This window comes from Ovis canadensis, chromosome 2 (assembly GCF_042477335.2).
Source record: "Ovis canadensis isolate MfBH-ARS-UI-01 breed Bighorn chromosome 2, ARS-UI_OviCan_v2, whole genome shotgun sequence".
NCBI classification, from domain to species: Eukaryota; Metazoa; Chordata; class Mammalia; order Artiodactyla; family Bovidae; genus Ovis; species Ovis canadensis.
Genome location: NC_091246.1, coordinates 243,796,130 through 243,811,869, shown reverse-complemented (window position 1 = coordinate 243,811,869; position 15,740 = coordinate 243,796,130). Strand labels below are relative to the sequence as shown.

The window sequence follows — 15,740 nt, the reverse complement described above, 5'->3', positions numbered from 1 at the left end:
ATAGTTTCATTAAAACATGGTTTAATTCTGTGACAAAAAATTTAACCTCCCAGAACCAGCTTCTATTTATCTGGGAAATGAAAACACCTACCGTTTAGAGTGATTCTAGAATACCACGGTAAATTGTGTAATGTATGGTATTTCATAGGTACTCAATAATGGGACCTACTATTACTAGTATTTCAGTTAGAATTCGTTTTAAATTGTACCTATTTTAACCTTATGTCCTTGTAGCCCCATATCACCTAGTTTGGACTGCTTAACTAGTTCCTGAATAGCTACAGTATTCTACTAATGCTAGTTCAGTTCCTTGTCTGGAATTTGATCTGTTCTTTGCACTTCAGGTTGCTTTCTATTGACATCTTGTACTCATCCTCCATAGCACAGCTTAAAAAACGATTTCTACGAGACTTTTTGTGATCACTCTAGTTGAAAGTACTTCGTACTTCTCTGGTGCTTAATTGGTTCCACTCACGAAGCCTTGCCTGATTAAGCGCCAAGTACTACCACAAGGTAGTACTTTGGTTATTTGTGTATATGTTTTATCTCCTTGAGAACTGTATATTATCCTTTTTGTTTCCCTCTCAAAGAGCTGAGCCAAAACCTTATATATGATTAGCACCCAGTAAACACTGATAGATGTTCAGTGAACTAATTTGAGGAGTATTACCAATAATTAAAATTTATCATTAAATGGTGACTGTAAGGGAAATTTTCTTAGTCATTCCAAACTGTAGTGTTTTTTACCAAGTTTTCCACCTAAAAAACATTAGTGGAGCACTGACTGTACTGTTAGAAAGAGATACCAAAAAAATGAAAGATGTCGTCCGGCACTTGCAATCTGCTCAGGATCAGGTTTGTGAAGATCTGATTTGCCTGAAGTCAACAGATGTACACTATTAAAGTAAGTGTATCTTTGAGAGCAGATGGAGTATAATTCCTCGGGTTTGAAGGATTAGGATCACGATGGAATGGGACCACTCATCACTGTCCTCTCGGCTATGCTGATCTTTTTGTCCCTTTTTTAAAATCAGAAGATGTTTTTCTGACATTAAATAAATAGATAACTCCTTTTGGTTTTGTATCCAGAATAAAAATAGTATCATTTACACAGGAAGAGCCTGTTTGTAGAGCATTTATCCTGTCTTTGCTGCTTGACTTTTTGTATCTCTTTTCCTGGTTACCCATCCTACCTATTGTAATGTGAAGAACCTGGCTGCATGTATAACAGATTTGTCAGGATGACTTTATTTGAGCTTTTAGGAAATGGCCTGTAGGACTTTTGCTTTTGCGATTTATTTTTCAGAGTTATCTGGAGATACTTGGCTGATTTATTGGTTTCACTTGTTATATTCCCCATCCTCCCTACCTCCTTTTGCTCTTGTGACTCTTAGTAAATGCATTGCTATCCATATGTGCATGGCTGGAAAGGACATATATGAAAACTGTCATTAATAATTAATTTTATTCCATTAATAAAGGTTAATAGCACCATGCATTTAATAGTATACTGCATTCTTTGCTGATTCATTCCTTAATTCAGCAAGCATTTTTTGGGCATTTATTGTGTCAACTATTTCTCGCTTGTTCACATACTACTTTCTGAAGGTAGCTTTCTCCCATCTTTGTTTCTCAGACATTTTGAGTATGTTTCCAAAGAAATAATAGTTTTCTCTGCCTTGCTACTCAAAGTGTGGTCAGTGGGCCAGCAGCATTGGCAATATCTGGGAGCTCGTTAAAAATGTAGAGTCTTAGGCCCTGTTCCAGACCTGCTGAATCAGAATCTGTATTTTAAGATTACTGGGTGATTCAGCACACATTAAAATTTAACAAGCACACATATAGCACACAAATTGTAACCATGTGTGTATTTTTAACTATTGAGTGCTCATACTCATTCAGCTACTTTGAGATGACATCTTTTCATGGGAAAGAAATTATAGGAATATCCTTAGAAGATCTTTTCTGTTTTTTTAATGATAAAAAATTGAAAACACAAGAAAAATACTCTCTATTTATTGAAAAATACAAGTAAAAGATTGTTAGAATTCACTTTAAGTGATTTTCACATCTGTTAAAATGGTCACGAAAGATTTATAATTTTTTATGGATCTTTGTGAGAGACCTTATTGTAAAGTCTGTTGTGCAGGAACATTTCAATGTAGAAGTAGTTTCTGTGTCTTTTCAGTAAGATGAGTGATAAAGTCATATCCAAAATCCGTGGAAAATAGTGCTCAATCCTCAGCCTGTCCTCTTGTTTATTTTTGTGAAGGAAGTTTGAAGTAAATTGGTGCTCTTGAATCATAACTCTTTAAGAGTAACTGGTGGTTTGATATTCATGTTTTTTCTTTCTGGGTCAAGTTTGATTATTTAGAGATTAAAGAAAAAGAACCTTGGAAAAATCAATTGCTTACTCCTAATATAAGGAGGAATTAAGACAAGTGTACCTACCTCACTCAAGGGTAGCAAATTCAGAATATACATTGGTTGGTAAATGTTTAAGTAGTGTTTATAAAGACCTTAGTGTGTTTTTTATTAGCACAGAGTAGTTTTGATGACTTAGTAGATCAAACTGGAGAATATGCTTCTGTGAATATTTTGATTATTTAAAAATATTTTTAGTGCTCAAAATAGAATAATTTGAGTAGATCAGCAGTAAGAACTCATATAAAGGCTTTTCTTTTTATTAATGTAACTTTATTTATTTCAGTTTCACTTACAGTGGTTTGTCACCTACTATCAGTGTGACCTTGGGCCAGTTTTACTCTGAGTTTGTTTCTTCAACGATGAGATTAAGTGGTTCCACTTTCCCTTTCAGGGTTATTGAAAGGCTTACTTTAAATATTGTAGATAATGTCCCTGGCCCCGGGGCCTGACGCAGAAATAGTGCTTGATGCCATTAGCTTCCTTCCCTTTTCACTACTTTGTTCCACTTATACACAATTATTTAGATTTATGACACCCCACTCCAGTACTCTTGCCTGGAAAATCCCATGGATGGAGGAGCCTGGAAGGCTGCAGTCCATGGGGTCGCTAAGAGTCGGACACAACTGAGTGACTTCACGCTCACTTTCCACTTTCATGCATTGGAGAAGAAAATGGCAACCCACTCCAGTGTTCTTGCCTGGAGAATCCCAGGGATGGGGGAGCCTGGTGGGCTGCTGTCTATGGGGTTGCACAGAGTCGGACACAACTGAAGTGACTTAGCAGCAGCAGTATATTGTAAATAAGAATTCTCTTCAATATTCTTTCATTATACTGATTAAAGTTGAATCAAGACTATAAACTCCATGATGACATAGACCTACTTGTTTTGTTTACTGTTGTATCGCTAGCATAGTACCTGTGCTTTTGAAGTAGATTTACTTGAATAATTTAGAGAAGACCTTTGCAGTTTTTGTCAGGTATATACAATTGAAATTAATTTATTCAACAGACTTTTTTAATACCTGTAATGTGCCAGGTACTATTCTGTCCTCATGGAACTTAAATTTTAGCTGGGGGGAAAGAAGACAAAAACCAGTAAACAAGTTAACAGAATAATTGTAAATAGTAATAAATGCTATGAGACCATCTAGAGGGCCATTATTTTAGATAGGATGTGATTGGGAAGCCTTTGTAAAGAGGTGACATCTGAGCAGAGGCAGTAATGATGAGGAGGGATCTGCTTTCAAATATCCAGGAGTGGAAAATCATAGAGAGAACAGCAAGTGTAAAGGGTCTGAGGATGGAATGGGCCAAATATAGTTCATCAGTTCAGATTTTTGGCATCCAAATTAAATTACTTCATCTAAACAGCATGGAGCAGAAGCAAAGACAATGTAAACACTGCTTTTTGAGTGGAGTACTGTTAGGTATAGCAGTGAGTCAAAACGTAAGGTCATTATTCAGTTCAGTTGAGTTCAGTCGCTCAGTCGTGTCTGACTCTTTGCGACCCCATGAATTGCAGCATGCCAGGCCTCCCTGTCCATCACCAACTCCCGGAGTTCACTCAGAGTCACGTCCATCCAGTCGGTGATGCCATGCAGCCATCTCATCCTCTGTCGTCCCCTTCTCCTCCTGCCCCTAGTCCCTCCCAGCATCAGGGTCTTTTCCAATGAGTCAGCTCTTCGCATGAGGTGGCCAGAGTATTGGAGTTTCAGCTTTAGCATCATTCCTTTCAAAGAACACCCAGGACTGATCTTAGAATGGACTGGTTGGATCTCCTTGCAGTCCAAGGGACTCTCAAGAGTCTTCTCCAACACCACAGTTCAAAAGCATCAATTCTTCGGTGCTCAGCTTTCTTCACAGTCCAACTCTCACATCCATACATGACTACTGGAAAGACCATAGCCTTGACTGGATGGACCTTTGTTGGCAAAGTAATTAGTCAACTTCATTACTCAGTGGTTCCCTGGTATGGTGGTTACCCTTTAGTGACACTACTCTTTGGCATTATTATGTGACTTAACTAATAGTACTGGGAGATTTGAGAGAAAGAAACTAGAAATCAACAAGTTTTTGAATATGTGAGGCCTACAGCTTGCTTTCTCTTCTCTTACAGTTGAATCAGTGTTTGCTTTCTAATCAATATTTTTCTTCTCTATTTTGCATCTTTATTTTTCTCTATTATCTATTTTCCTCTCTTGTAATAGTTACCTGCTGCTCTTAAAAATGATGAGTATTCTAAATCATATTTGTCAGAGGAAAAAAGATCTTTAAAAACTTTAAGTCAGAGACTTCGGCAATTTAATGTTGTAACACGAAATCCTAAGGATTTATTTTGTGATTATTTTAACTGTATACTTGTCATTGCTGTTGTCAAGCCTGATAACAAATGATCAGAATTCTACATTTCTGTTCTTAATATGCATTCTGAGAAATATAAACAACAAGAGTGAAGAGCTGGGGAATCTTAATCCCATCATCTCTTGGGATGTAGAGAATTTTGCAGATAATTTCTACAAACCTTGTACCCGCAGATTGATGCTGTCAAAGAACAGTGTATAAATAAGATCTTTTTTTAGGAAGGATAAAACTGTGCTATACATAGTTTTGAGCTTTGAATTTAAAATATGCATTTCACTAAGCTGGCTTTCAGGGAGTCCTATTTTAAGCTAATTTCTTTATGTCATAACTTTAGCAAGCCAAGCATTAATAATTTATCCAGGATGTATAGGTAAGTTATTTTTGTGCTTTAATGGAAAGTCTCATGTTTAATGGATAAGAGCACTGTCTGTTGGTGGTTAAATACCTGAAGATACTAACTCTGTCACACTTGACCTGATTGAGGGTTTTGCCTTCAGTAATGCATTCTGTTTCTAAGAGACCCCCTTTGCCATCTTCTTTTTAATAGCAACATCATGACAACAGAGAAGAGTTTAGTGGCTGAGGCTGAAAATCCACAGCACCGACCACAGAAGGAAGAGGGTGAGGGAGCCACGAGCTCCGGTCAACAGGAAACTCAGTTGGAAGAGGCTTCTCAAGCAGCAGCTGAGGGAGATAATCAGTGTGAGCAGAAGCTGAAGACATCTAATGGAGACACACCGACACATGAAGACCTGAGCAGGAACAAGGAGCGGGCATCAGAAAACAGGGGCCTGTCACGGCTGTTCTCCTCATTCCTCAAAAGGCCTAAATCTCAGGTGTCTGAGGAGGAAGGCAAAGAAGTAGAGTCAGCTAAAGAGAAAGGTGAAGGAGGCCAGAAGGAGATAGAATTTGGAGCCAGTCTTGATGAAGAAATCATTTTAAAGGCCCCAATTGCAGCTCCTGAACCTGAGCTCAAAACAGACCCATCCTTGGATCTCCATTCATTAAGCAGTGCAGAAACACAGGTAAGGGTATGCAATTGAGTGGGAGGTGAAGGCAGGTTAAACAATTTTCCTTCAAGAACATTTGGTTTTATTTCTTACCAGCTAGTTGACTTAGGTATTAGTAATAAGTAACATAATGCTTTGGAGTTTCTGCTCTAAAGAAATTCACACAGTCAAGATACTTACGTTGGGGACTTCCCTGGCAGTCCAGTGGTTAAGACTTCACCTTCAGTGCTGGGGTTGCAGGTTCAATCCCTGGTGGGGAAACTAAGATCCCAGGTGCCTCCTGGCCAAAAAAGGAAAGCAAGAAACAGAAGCAGTACTTTAACAAATTCAATAAAGACTTAAAAAAAGATACTTATACTGTCTAAATCAAAAAAGAGAAAATGAAAGAGATGTATCAAATGAATTTATATTTTGCTACAATAATGGAACAAGTCCAGGAGTTTTAATGGTGAGGGGGAAGGAAATGAAGTGGTTTAGAGTTCATTTTGGTGGAATTATTAGAAATGGGATAATTTATCAACAAACATAGTTCTTTTATGGAAATCTTTATAAAAGCCTTGGGGTAGATTCCAAGATACCCAGAAGTAGGTAATAAGTTTGAACAATGTCTACCTTATCCGTGTTGTTTTCTACAACTAGATCATATTTCCACAGAGTGTAAGATATAGATGCAGAAATTTAGCTCTTTTATATCACCTTTGTAATATATAGTAGTTGCGGGGAGGCTTGATTGTTAGTGTAGTTAAACTGAGAATGAGTTGTGAGTCTGGTCATCAGTCCAAAAATCTTGGGAAAATATTAGTACTGCAACTCAAACTATTTTCTAGGCATGTCATTTGTTTTCAGGCTTAATAAATTACAAATTAAGAGTTGTTTTCAAAGTATTTTATTTTTGAAACGTGGGCATTATGTACCTTGTAAAATGTGTAAGTCCTATATGTTTCTATTATAGGTTTCAGACTTGGGCTATATAGTTTTATTAGATTTAAAAAATAATATATGTATTTATGAAAATATTGCTTGCATATTTAAAGTTCTAAGTAAAATTTAGGATAAAGTTGTTATGTATTTGTTATTAGTGAAAGCAGGCTGAAGACAAAGTTTTATTTATAGTGTGTGACTAGAAGATTCAGTCACTGACAAGTGACACTTTTGCTTCATTGCCTGACATACTATAAGCACTGAATAAATGTTAGTTATTATTACTTAGTTAATAAAATATATAAACAGTAAAGGCAGAGAAACCACATATTTTAGTGTCATTAATTTAATTTAATTTTAGGAATACCAAAGGAGTTAAATTATGTTATGTTTCAGGAAGCCTGGTAGTTTCAAGAGGTTTTTAGATGCTTTTTTCCCCCTTTGCTTTATGTACTGAAAAATCTCTATCTTGTTTTAGTTAGCATTTGAATCAGGATTAGTCTGTTTGGTCTAAAGATCATAACATTTGTACTAACGTTAAAACAGATGACAAATTTTAGATTTAACTAAAATCTCATTCATTGATTTCATAGAATTTCATTTGAATGGTCCTTTTCTATACAGGATTTTTTAAAATTGAGTTTGTATTGTAGGATTGCACTGGCCTTCATCTAGGGTACTTTGAGTTTTTTGGAAACCATGTGTCATTTTTTAATACTTTTTAATTTATTCACTCAACAAATTTACTGAAAACCTACTGTGTGTGCCAGGCCCTAAGCTGGACAGACATTGGTAAATAAAAAACTGCAATACGGCAAAGAGATCATGAATTCTGGAGTCTGACTGGTATGTGACTTGCTGACTGTATGATCCTACCTAATTAACTTCTCTGCCTTCCATTTTTTATTTGTCAAGGGGAGATAACAATAGTACACTCCCCATAGGGTTAGATGAGTTCATATAAATAATGCTTTTAGAACAATAATTACCCATTGTAATTTCTATATAAATGTTTGTTGTTGTTATTATTGAACAAACATGATCCCTACTCATGATAACTTTATTGTCTAATGGAAGAGACAAAAAAAAGTAGTAAATACAAAATAATTATTTATCGTCGTAAATGTTACGAAGGCAGCAAACAGGGTACTGACGTGAAGAATACTAGCAGAGTGGGGATGGGCCAGATAGGATATTCCACGGACAGAGGAGCCTGGCGGGCTACAGTCCATGGGGTCTCAAAGAGTCGGACTCGACTGAGCGACTTCACTAGTATCTATTGCAGGAGGAGCAGCAGCCAAATAATTAAATCTTCCTTCTCAAATGTCAACTATGTTTTCTTTTGCAAGAAAAGGATTAGTGAGGTTTAGTTAAGAATCTTTCAGCAGTTTTATTGTGTAAAAAGTAAGTAGGGGTATGCCAAAACGTCGTCTCACTTACCTGCATTACTTTGGGATGACTTAATGATTGCCCTAGGGGATCCAGATCTCAGTCCGTCTCTTGCTTCTTTGAATCTCCTTTGCATTTGTCATGGGTGATACCTGGTAAAAATTAGATCACTGGTATTTGCAGTTGTTAGCCTACTACATCTGTTGCCTTTTGGTCTAAATTGGTTAAGAACCCCTCTTAGCCATTCATAAAATTTAGACCGCATGACAAATAACAGCCTGTTTTGCAATTCATAAGGCTACCTCATTAGAATTGAGGAGCAAGGGGCAAAGATGTTTAAATTTTGATAGAATTTAAGAATAGATAATGGTATAGCCAGTAAAAATGTATAATGCTGAGAGCAACAGATTGGTATGCTCTAGTTTACCTGAAACCTTCATTTATTGATTTGAAAAATGACACTCCACCTGAAGATAGAATTTTACCTTATATTATAGGGGCCTTCCGTGGTGGCTCAGCTGGTAAAGAATCTGCCTGCAATGCAGGAGATCCAGATTTGATCCCTGGGTCGGGAAGATCCCCTGGAGAAGGGAATGGTTACCCACTTCAGTTTTAGGGGAAAAAAAGAGCAAATTTTACCTTATATTATAAAGTTTTGAGACTAGCAGTCTGTGGATCTTTGGGGAGATCATATCTTTTATAGAAAAAAATTATTTACTCATCGCTTTTATTTGTTTTAACGGTTTTCTTCTTCAGTTAATGCTTTTACTGCTAGCCATATTATAAGCAAACTTGTGTACAGCATGTTGTGTGAAGTGTCTTTATTACTGACTTGGTGATGTCATGGCTATGTAGCCTGCTCAGGAAGAACACAGAGAAGATCCAGATTTTGAGACTAAGGAAGAAGGAGGACTTGAGGAGTGCTCTAAAATAGAAGTAAAAGAAGAAAGTCCTGAATCAAAAGCAGAGAGAGAATTAAAAGCTTCCCAGAAATCCATCAGAAGGCACGGAAGCATGCATTGCAAGGTTTCTCTGTTGGATGACACAGTTTACGAATGTGTGGTGGAGGTGAGTGCATTTTGATTTCCAGTAGTTAGAACGCTTACAGATTGTTTCATGTAGGATTGGATAAAGCAGTGCCGTGGTCTGAGGTAAGACCCTGTATAATGACTGTTTCTATGGACTGAAATGTTAATAGTGATTTTCTAGGGGTGGAGGTGTGGAAGGATTATGAGTGAGTCTTATTTTCATCTCCAGTTTTTTCTATATCTGCCAAATATATGTATTGTGAATTGAGCATGTGTTACTTTTATAACCCAAAATAATTTTAAGAAAAAAAAAAAAAAGGTTATTTATAGAGTGACCTTCCATGACTAGATTTCCCAGGATAGCCTCAGTTTCTAGGTCTAGCAGTCCCCATAATTGTATTTGTCAAAAAAAAAAAAAATTACTACCTGTTCATTTTTGCTGTCTTTAATAAGCTTTAGTTTATTGAATGTGTTTCTTTAGCTCCATGAGATAGGATATAAAAAGCTTACATAAAGTAATGCCATTTGTTAAAATTCTCTATTATTTCCAGGAAGAATAAATAATTGAATCAAGAATAGAAATGTCAGAGTTATTAATATTTCAATTATTCTTTTGCTTCAAGACAAGTTAAAATCCTTGAAAACCTATAGCTATTTTTAAAATTAGAGCAATAATTATCAATTATAATATGCCTGATAAAAAGCAATTATTAAGATTATTTCCATTATATATAACTCATATATACTTGTATCTTAGGTATATAACATTATTTTGAATTTAATTTATTTATATGCAAATAAGCACAAATATTATATTGTGTCTAAAATATTGTATTTATTAATAGAAATTCCCCTTTGAAGTTTTGAAAAACAAGAAAAATACACTATTGCATTTTGAAAATGGCTTTACTATTCCTGGTAACTAGAGATCTAGGGTCTGCTCTTTCTGCTTCTCACTACTAACTAGTCTAGAGATGGAGAAAGCTATTCCACATTCATTCTTCACACTCAGATCAAAATCTAGATAGGAATCCCTTTATCTGAAGCATGTGGGGGCAGATGTGTTTCGGTATTCAAAATATTTGGGGCTTTAGAAAAGCAATCAGTACATACTGTGGAAATTTTATAATATACCCACTCAAGTGTATAGCAGTAGGCACATGACCAAGCATGTTATTTCTATGGTAAAATATATGAAAACTCTAAGTTGGATAAATAAAAATGAAAAATAGCCCATAAAGGATCAGGTTAGAATTTGCCTTCAGATGAGCTTTGAACAAAAAATAAACGTCACCTTTTACTTTTTAGGACTTCTGAATTTTGAAAGTATAAAGAAGAGAGTAGGGACCTGTATGTGAAGAATTCTCAAATCATCTCTGTCCTTTAGAAACATAGAAGGGAGAAAATGAAGAAAATGATGTGATAATATGGGATAAGTCTAAAAATGAATTAGCAACTATGTGAATTACTAATAGTCATTAAAAATAACAGCTCATTGAGAGAAGGGTATGTGTCATGTAGATGTGCCAATGATTTCTAATTTTTTGAAATGTTTAAACTATATTTATCAGAGGGTATTACCATGTTTAATTTTTTCAACATTTCCAGTTGTTAGGTAGAACAGATATAAATATTCTTACCATCTTTCAGATGAGAAAGTAATGTTCTGAAATATTAATTGAATCAACTCACGTTGTTTAGCTAGTAAATGAAAAGGCTGGGATTTTTTGACTCTAACTCTCAGTCCCTAAGTTATGGCATTTCCTCCCTATAAACAAGAATATAAGTATCTCAGACTGGTGGTGGTTTGATTTTCTAGGTAGAGGAATGTTAAGAAATTACTTGTCAGTTCAGTTCAGTCGCTCAGTCGTGTCTGACTCTTTGTGACCCCATGAATTGCAGCACGCCAGGCCTCCCTGTTCATCACCATCTCCCGGAGTTCACTCAGACTCACGTCCATCGAGTCTGTGATGCCATCCAGCCATCTCATCCTCAGTCGTTCCCTTCTTCTCCTGCCCCCAATTCCTCCCAGCATCAGAGTCTTTTCCAATGAGTCAACTCTTCTCATGAGGTGGCCAAAGTACTGGAATTTCAGCTTTAGCATCATTCCTTTCAAAGAAATCCCAGGGTTGATCTCCTTCAGAATGGACTGGTTGGATCTCCTTGCAGTCCAAGGGACTCTCAAAAGTCTTCTCCAACACCACAGTTCAAAAGCATCAGTTCTTCGGTGCTCAGCCTTCTTCACAGTCCAACTCTCACATCCATACATGACCACAGGAAAAACCATAGCCTTGACTAGACGGACCTTAGTCGGCAAAGTAATGTCTCTGCTTTTGAATATGCTATCTAGGTTGGTCATCACTTTTCTTCCAAGGAGTAAGCGTCTTTTAATTTCATGGCTGCAGTCACCATCTGCAGTGATTTTGGAGCCCCCAAAAATAAAGTCTGACACTGTTTCCACTGTTTCCCCATCTATTTCCCATGAAGTGATGGGACTGGATGCCATGATCTTCGTTTTCTGAATGTTGAGCTTTAAGCCAACTTTTTTGCTCTCCTCTTTCACTTTCATCAAGAGGCTTTTTAGCTCCTCTTCACTTTCTGCCATAAGGGTGGTGTCATCTGCATATCTGAGGTTATTGATATTTCTCCCGGCAATCTTGATTCCAGCTTGTGTTTCTTCCAGTCCAGCGTTTCTCATGATGTACTCTGCATATAAGTTAAATAAGCAGGATGACAATATACAGCCTTGACACACTCCTTTTCCTATTTGGAACCAGTCTGTTGTTCCATGTCCAGTTCTAACTGTTGCTTCCTGACCTGCATACAGATTTCTCAAGAGGCAGGTTAGGTGGTCTGGTATTCCCATCTCTTTCAGAATTTCCCACAGTTTATTGTGATCCACCCAGTCAAAGGCTTTGGCATAGTCAATGAAGCAGAAATAGATGTTTTTCTGGAACTCTCATGCTTTTTCCATGATCCAGTGGATGTTGGCAATTTGATCTCTGGTTCCTCTGCCTTTTCTAAAACCAGCTAGACCATCAGGGAGTTCACGGTTCACGTATTGCTGAAGCCTGGCTTGGAGAATTTTGAGCATTACTTTACTAGCATGTGAGATGAGTGCAATTGTGCGGTAGTTTGAGCATTCTTTGGCCTTGCCTTTCTTTGGGATTGGAATGAAAACTGACCTTTTCCAGTCCTGTTGTAGCACAATTATAAGAGTAATGTCTGTGCTGTGTAGGGCTTCCCTGGTAGCTCAGCTGGTGAAGAATCCACCTGCGTTAATACAAGCGTCTCAAATTGGTGGTGGTTTGATTTTCTAGGTAGAAGAATGTTAAGAAATTATTTGGAGCGCAATTGTAGGAGTAATGTCTATAGAGCAGCTAAAATCTTATACTTTATGCATTTTTCTGAAGGAGATGGCAAGTAAGTTGAGACACAGCTCATTGACTTGAGACTTTTGATCTGGGAATGATAGTCTGATGATTTCCATAGCTACTGTTAACTATCAGAGTCAACAGGTGATTTAGCTATTTCAGGTGCTCACAGTGACTGACAGCAGCCCATAGCAATCTTCAGGAAATATCGCACAAAAATAAAGAATGTAAGATGGAGGGTGGGGGATGCTCGATGCAGGGAATGTGGGATTTTGCTTTGAATTGTAGCACCATTTCCAAGCAACCATCTCTGTGATGCATATTTAAACTGACAAGAGACAGGACTTTCATTACATTGTTCTATTTACACTGGGTAGCCATCTGAAAGTGTTAGTAACCAAGGAGAAAAGAGGAAATTGGAACCTGACATTTTATATTATTTTATAATAAATAAAAGAATAAGTGGAAACCAACCAGAATATGTATATCTTTGCAGAAACATGCTAAGGGACAAGATTTACTTAAACGAGTATGTGAACACCTCAATCTTTTGGAAGAAGACTACTTTGGTCTGGCCATTTGGGATAATGCAACCTCAAAGGTGAGAAGACTGCTTGTAATATAAGAAACTGACCTCCCCAAATTGCTTTTTTTTTATTATCAGAAAGTATTTATTAAACATATATTTGTATTTCTTCCTATGCTGATTTTGAAGCAGATAACTACAACAACTAGGTTGGTCCCCATTGCCAAAATTGTTTTAATTCATTTGTTGTTGTTAGGAATGTATTTATGCCTGCCTACCTTTCCAAGATATAGTGTAACTTAGTAAGGGAAGATCGAAGGTAATTCAATGTCTCTAAAACCACAGCAAAAAGTTTTCTGCAGCTGTGAATTAGCAAATTCTTCCATGAACTGAGAAAAATATTCTGAGAAGTATTTTGTGTTATACAGTCTCAGGGAGATAAAATCAGATGTTTTTATATTATGTGTGTGTACCCCATTCAGGTTTATGTTACAGTATCTGAGAACACTTGAATTTGGCATATAAACAAAGTCATTAAGTACCGGCACCTACTTTTTTTTTTAATATCACTTATAATTTTTCTATGAACCAAATATTCTTAAATTGCTGGGAACTGGCTCAGCATTCAGCCAGTGAAAATTCTTTCAGTTTGCAGTTGAACTTCCAGGGCTTACATTGGTACAAAACTGTTAGTTGCATTGACAACTTTTCGCCTTTGTTAGTGTCATCTGCCCTCTGTTGTATCAGCAAGTTTTATTTGCTTATAGTAGCTCTTACTAGCCTATTTATTTTTTAATGAGAAAACATTAAATTTCTTTATTTATATTCATTGATATATTTATGTATGATGTTAAAAGTGTCCAATATAAAAGCTGAATTTGTTTGTTTATACAGCAAAGTACAAACCTGGCAGTGTAAAAAAGGGCTTATTGTCCCCCTTCCTTAGATAAAATTATTTCTGGGCAAAAAAGTTGATGTCTCGGAATCATAGTTTCAGCTTCTCTCATGTTTGCAAAAACCCCTTCTGGGAAAGCCAGTGGACTAGTGAATCCTGGGAAACACAGGGCCTTTCCCCACTAAACGTTCTTTTGAGAAACATTTTCTAACTGTCTCTAAGAATTAAAGACGTATTGATTGTTCCCTATTAACCTTTTCAATGGGCTTCCCTGGTGGCTCAAATGGTAAAGAATCTACCTGCAATGCAGGAGACCCGGGTTTGATCCCTGGGTTGGGAAGATCCCCTGGAGAAGGAAATGGCAACCCACTCCAGTATTCTTGTCTGGAGATCCCATGGACAGAGGAGCCTGGCAGGCTACTGTCCATGGGGTCATAAAGAGTGAGACATGACTGAGTGGCTAACACACACGCACCTCTTCCATTAGACTGATAGCTCCTTGAGGACAAGCACTAATTTTAAATCCTTGTTTGTAACTTTGGTGCCTAGCACATGGAGGTATTCTACAAATACCTTTTGGCTAAAGAAAATGCTCTGAATTGAATAATTGAACCTGGGTCCCCTGCATTGCAGGCAGATTCTTTACCATCTGAGCCACTAGAGGAGCCCTCAAAGTAATGTCATATGTAATCAAATGTAAGATTGTGGTGATCAAGCCCACTCCTTGGGTAGAGCAGGGATGGCCACCTTGGACTTTGCCCTGGGTGGTACAGGGTGAGGAAGAGATACCTTATTCTTCTAAATACAACTGAAATTCCATTCTAAACTTTTGGAAGAGGGAATAGTGAGAGGGCAGGGATTGGGAGGAGGCACGAATGGGCTTCTAGGGTGCCTATAATGGTGTATGATCACTTTGATAATTTATTGATCTGTACATATGTTTTATGTACTTTTTTGTATATGTCTTATGTCAATAAAAAATCTCTTAGGCAATTCAATTTAGAAATTTCTGTTTTTAAACATTTCTCAAGTTGCCTTTGAAATGGTGAGGCACTTTTTAAGTGCTGTTGATTTTGCATGATCCATGATGGGTTGAGGAGTCCTGCCTTCGTGGTGTGCAGACTTAACTGTGGTTGGAGAACAGGGAAGGGAGAAATTAGTGTGGGCAAGAGTAGTCAGAGAAAGCAAAATAGTTATACATTCAGCAAACATTAACTGAGCAGGAACCATGTACCAGGTACTTTGCTGACATGGAGAACTTGAATGATACTGGAGGTTAAAGTTAGAGTGAAAATTAAGGTCCGGGTGATATCAATCAATAATCCTGGTTGTAGAGCTTTACAAAATAATAAAAATAGCAAGTGCTTATTTAACATTTCTTATTTACTAAAAACTTTATATATGAACTCTTTTAATCTTCACAATAACTCTGAGCTAGGCACTGCCTCTGATATCGCATTTTATTGCCTCTAATATCGCATTTTATTTCCTCTAATAGATGAGGAAACTGAGGTACAGAGATGCTTAACATCACTAAGCCAGGAAGTAGTAGACCTAGGATTCAAGCCCAATTGTCTAACTCCTTGTTTCTCTGATCAGAAGCGCTATACTATGTGAAACAAATGCAAAAAATGTTGGAAATGTGGGTTGACCTAGAGACACTATTGGAGATGGTCAGTAACCCTGCTTCTGGTACTCTGTGGTTAATGTATTTTGGAGTTCTATGTGAATGCCTTTTCTTCTTTTTACAGACATGGCTGGATTCTGCCAAAGAAATAAAAAAGCAAGTTCGTGGTAAGTGAATACAGC

At 37.0% G+C, this 15,740-nt stretch overlaps 1 protein-coding gene across 29 annotated transcripts in view; it reads left to right on the top strand.

The window, feature by feature from the left end:
* Positions 1-15,740, top strand: part of EPB41 (erythrocyte membrane protein band 4.1) — a 184,590-nt gene that overhangs the window by 75,077 nt on the left and 93,773 nt on the right. For 18 of the 29 annotated variants that reach the window (XM_069578797.1, XM_069578785.1, XM_069578792.1 and 15 more), the window contains exons 2-5: positions 5,336-5,813; positions 8,964-9,176; positions 13,007-13,111; positions 15,683-15,725. In XM_069578797.1, coding sequence (XP_069434898.1) covers positions 5,336-5,813; positions 8,964-9,176; positions 13,007-13,111; positions 15,683-15,725 — 839 coding nt within the window. The remainder of the gene's footprint in view (positions 1-5,335; positions 5,814-8,963; positions 9,177-13,006; positions 13,112-15,682; positions 15,726-15,740) is intronic. The other 11 variants (XM_069578801.1, XM_069578814.1, XM_069578817.1 and 8 more) reach the window with 1 other exon arrangement.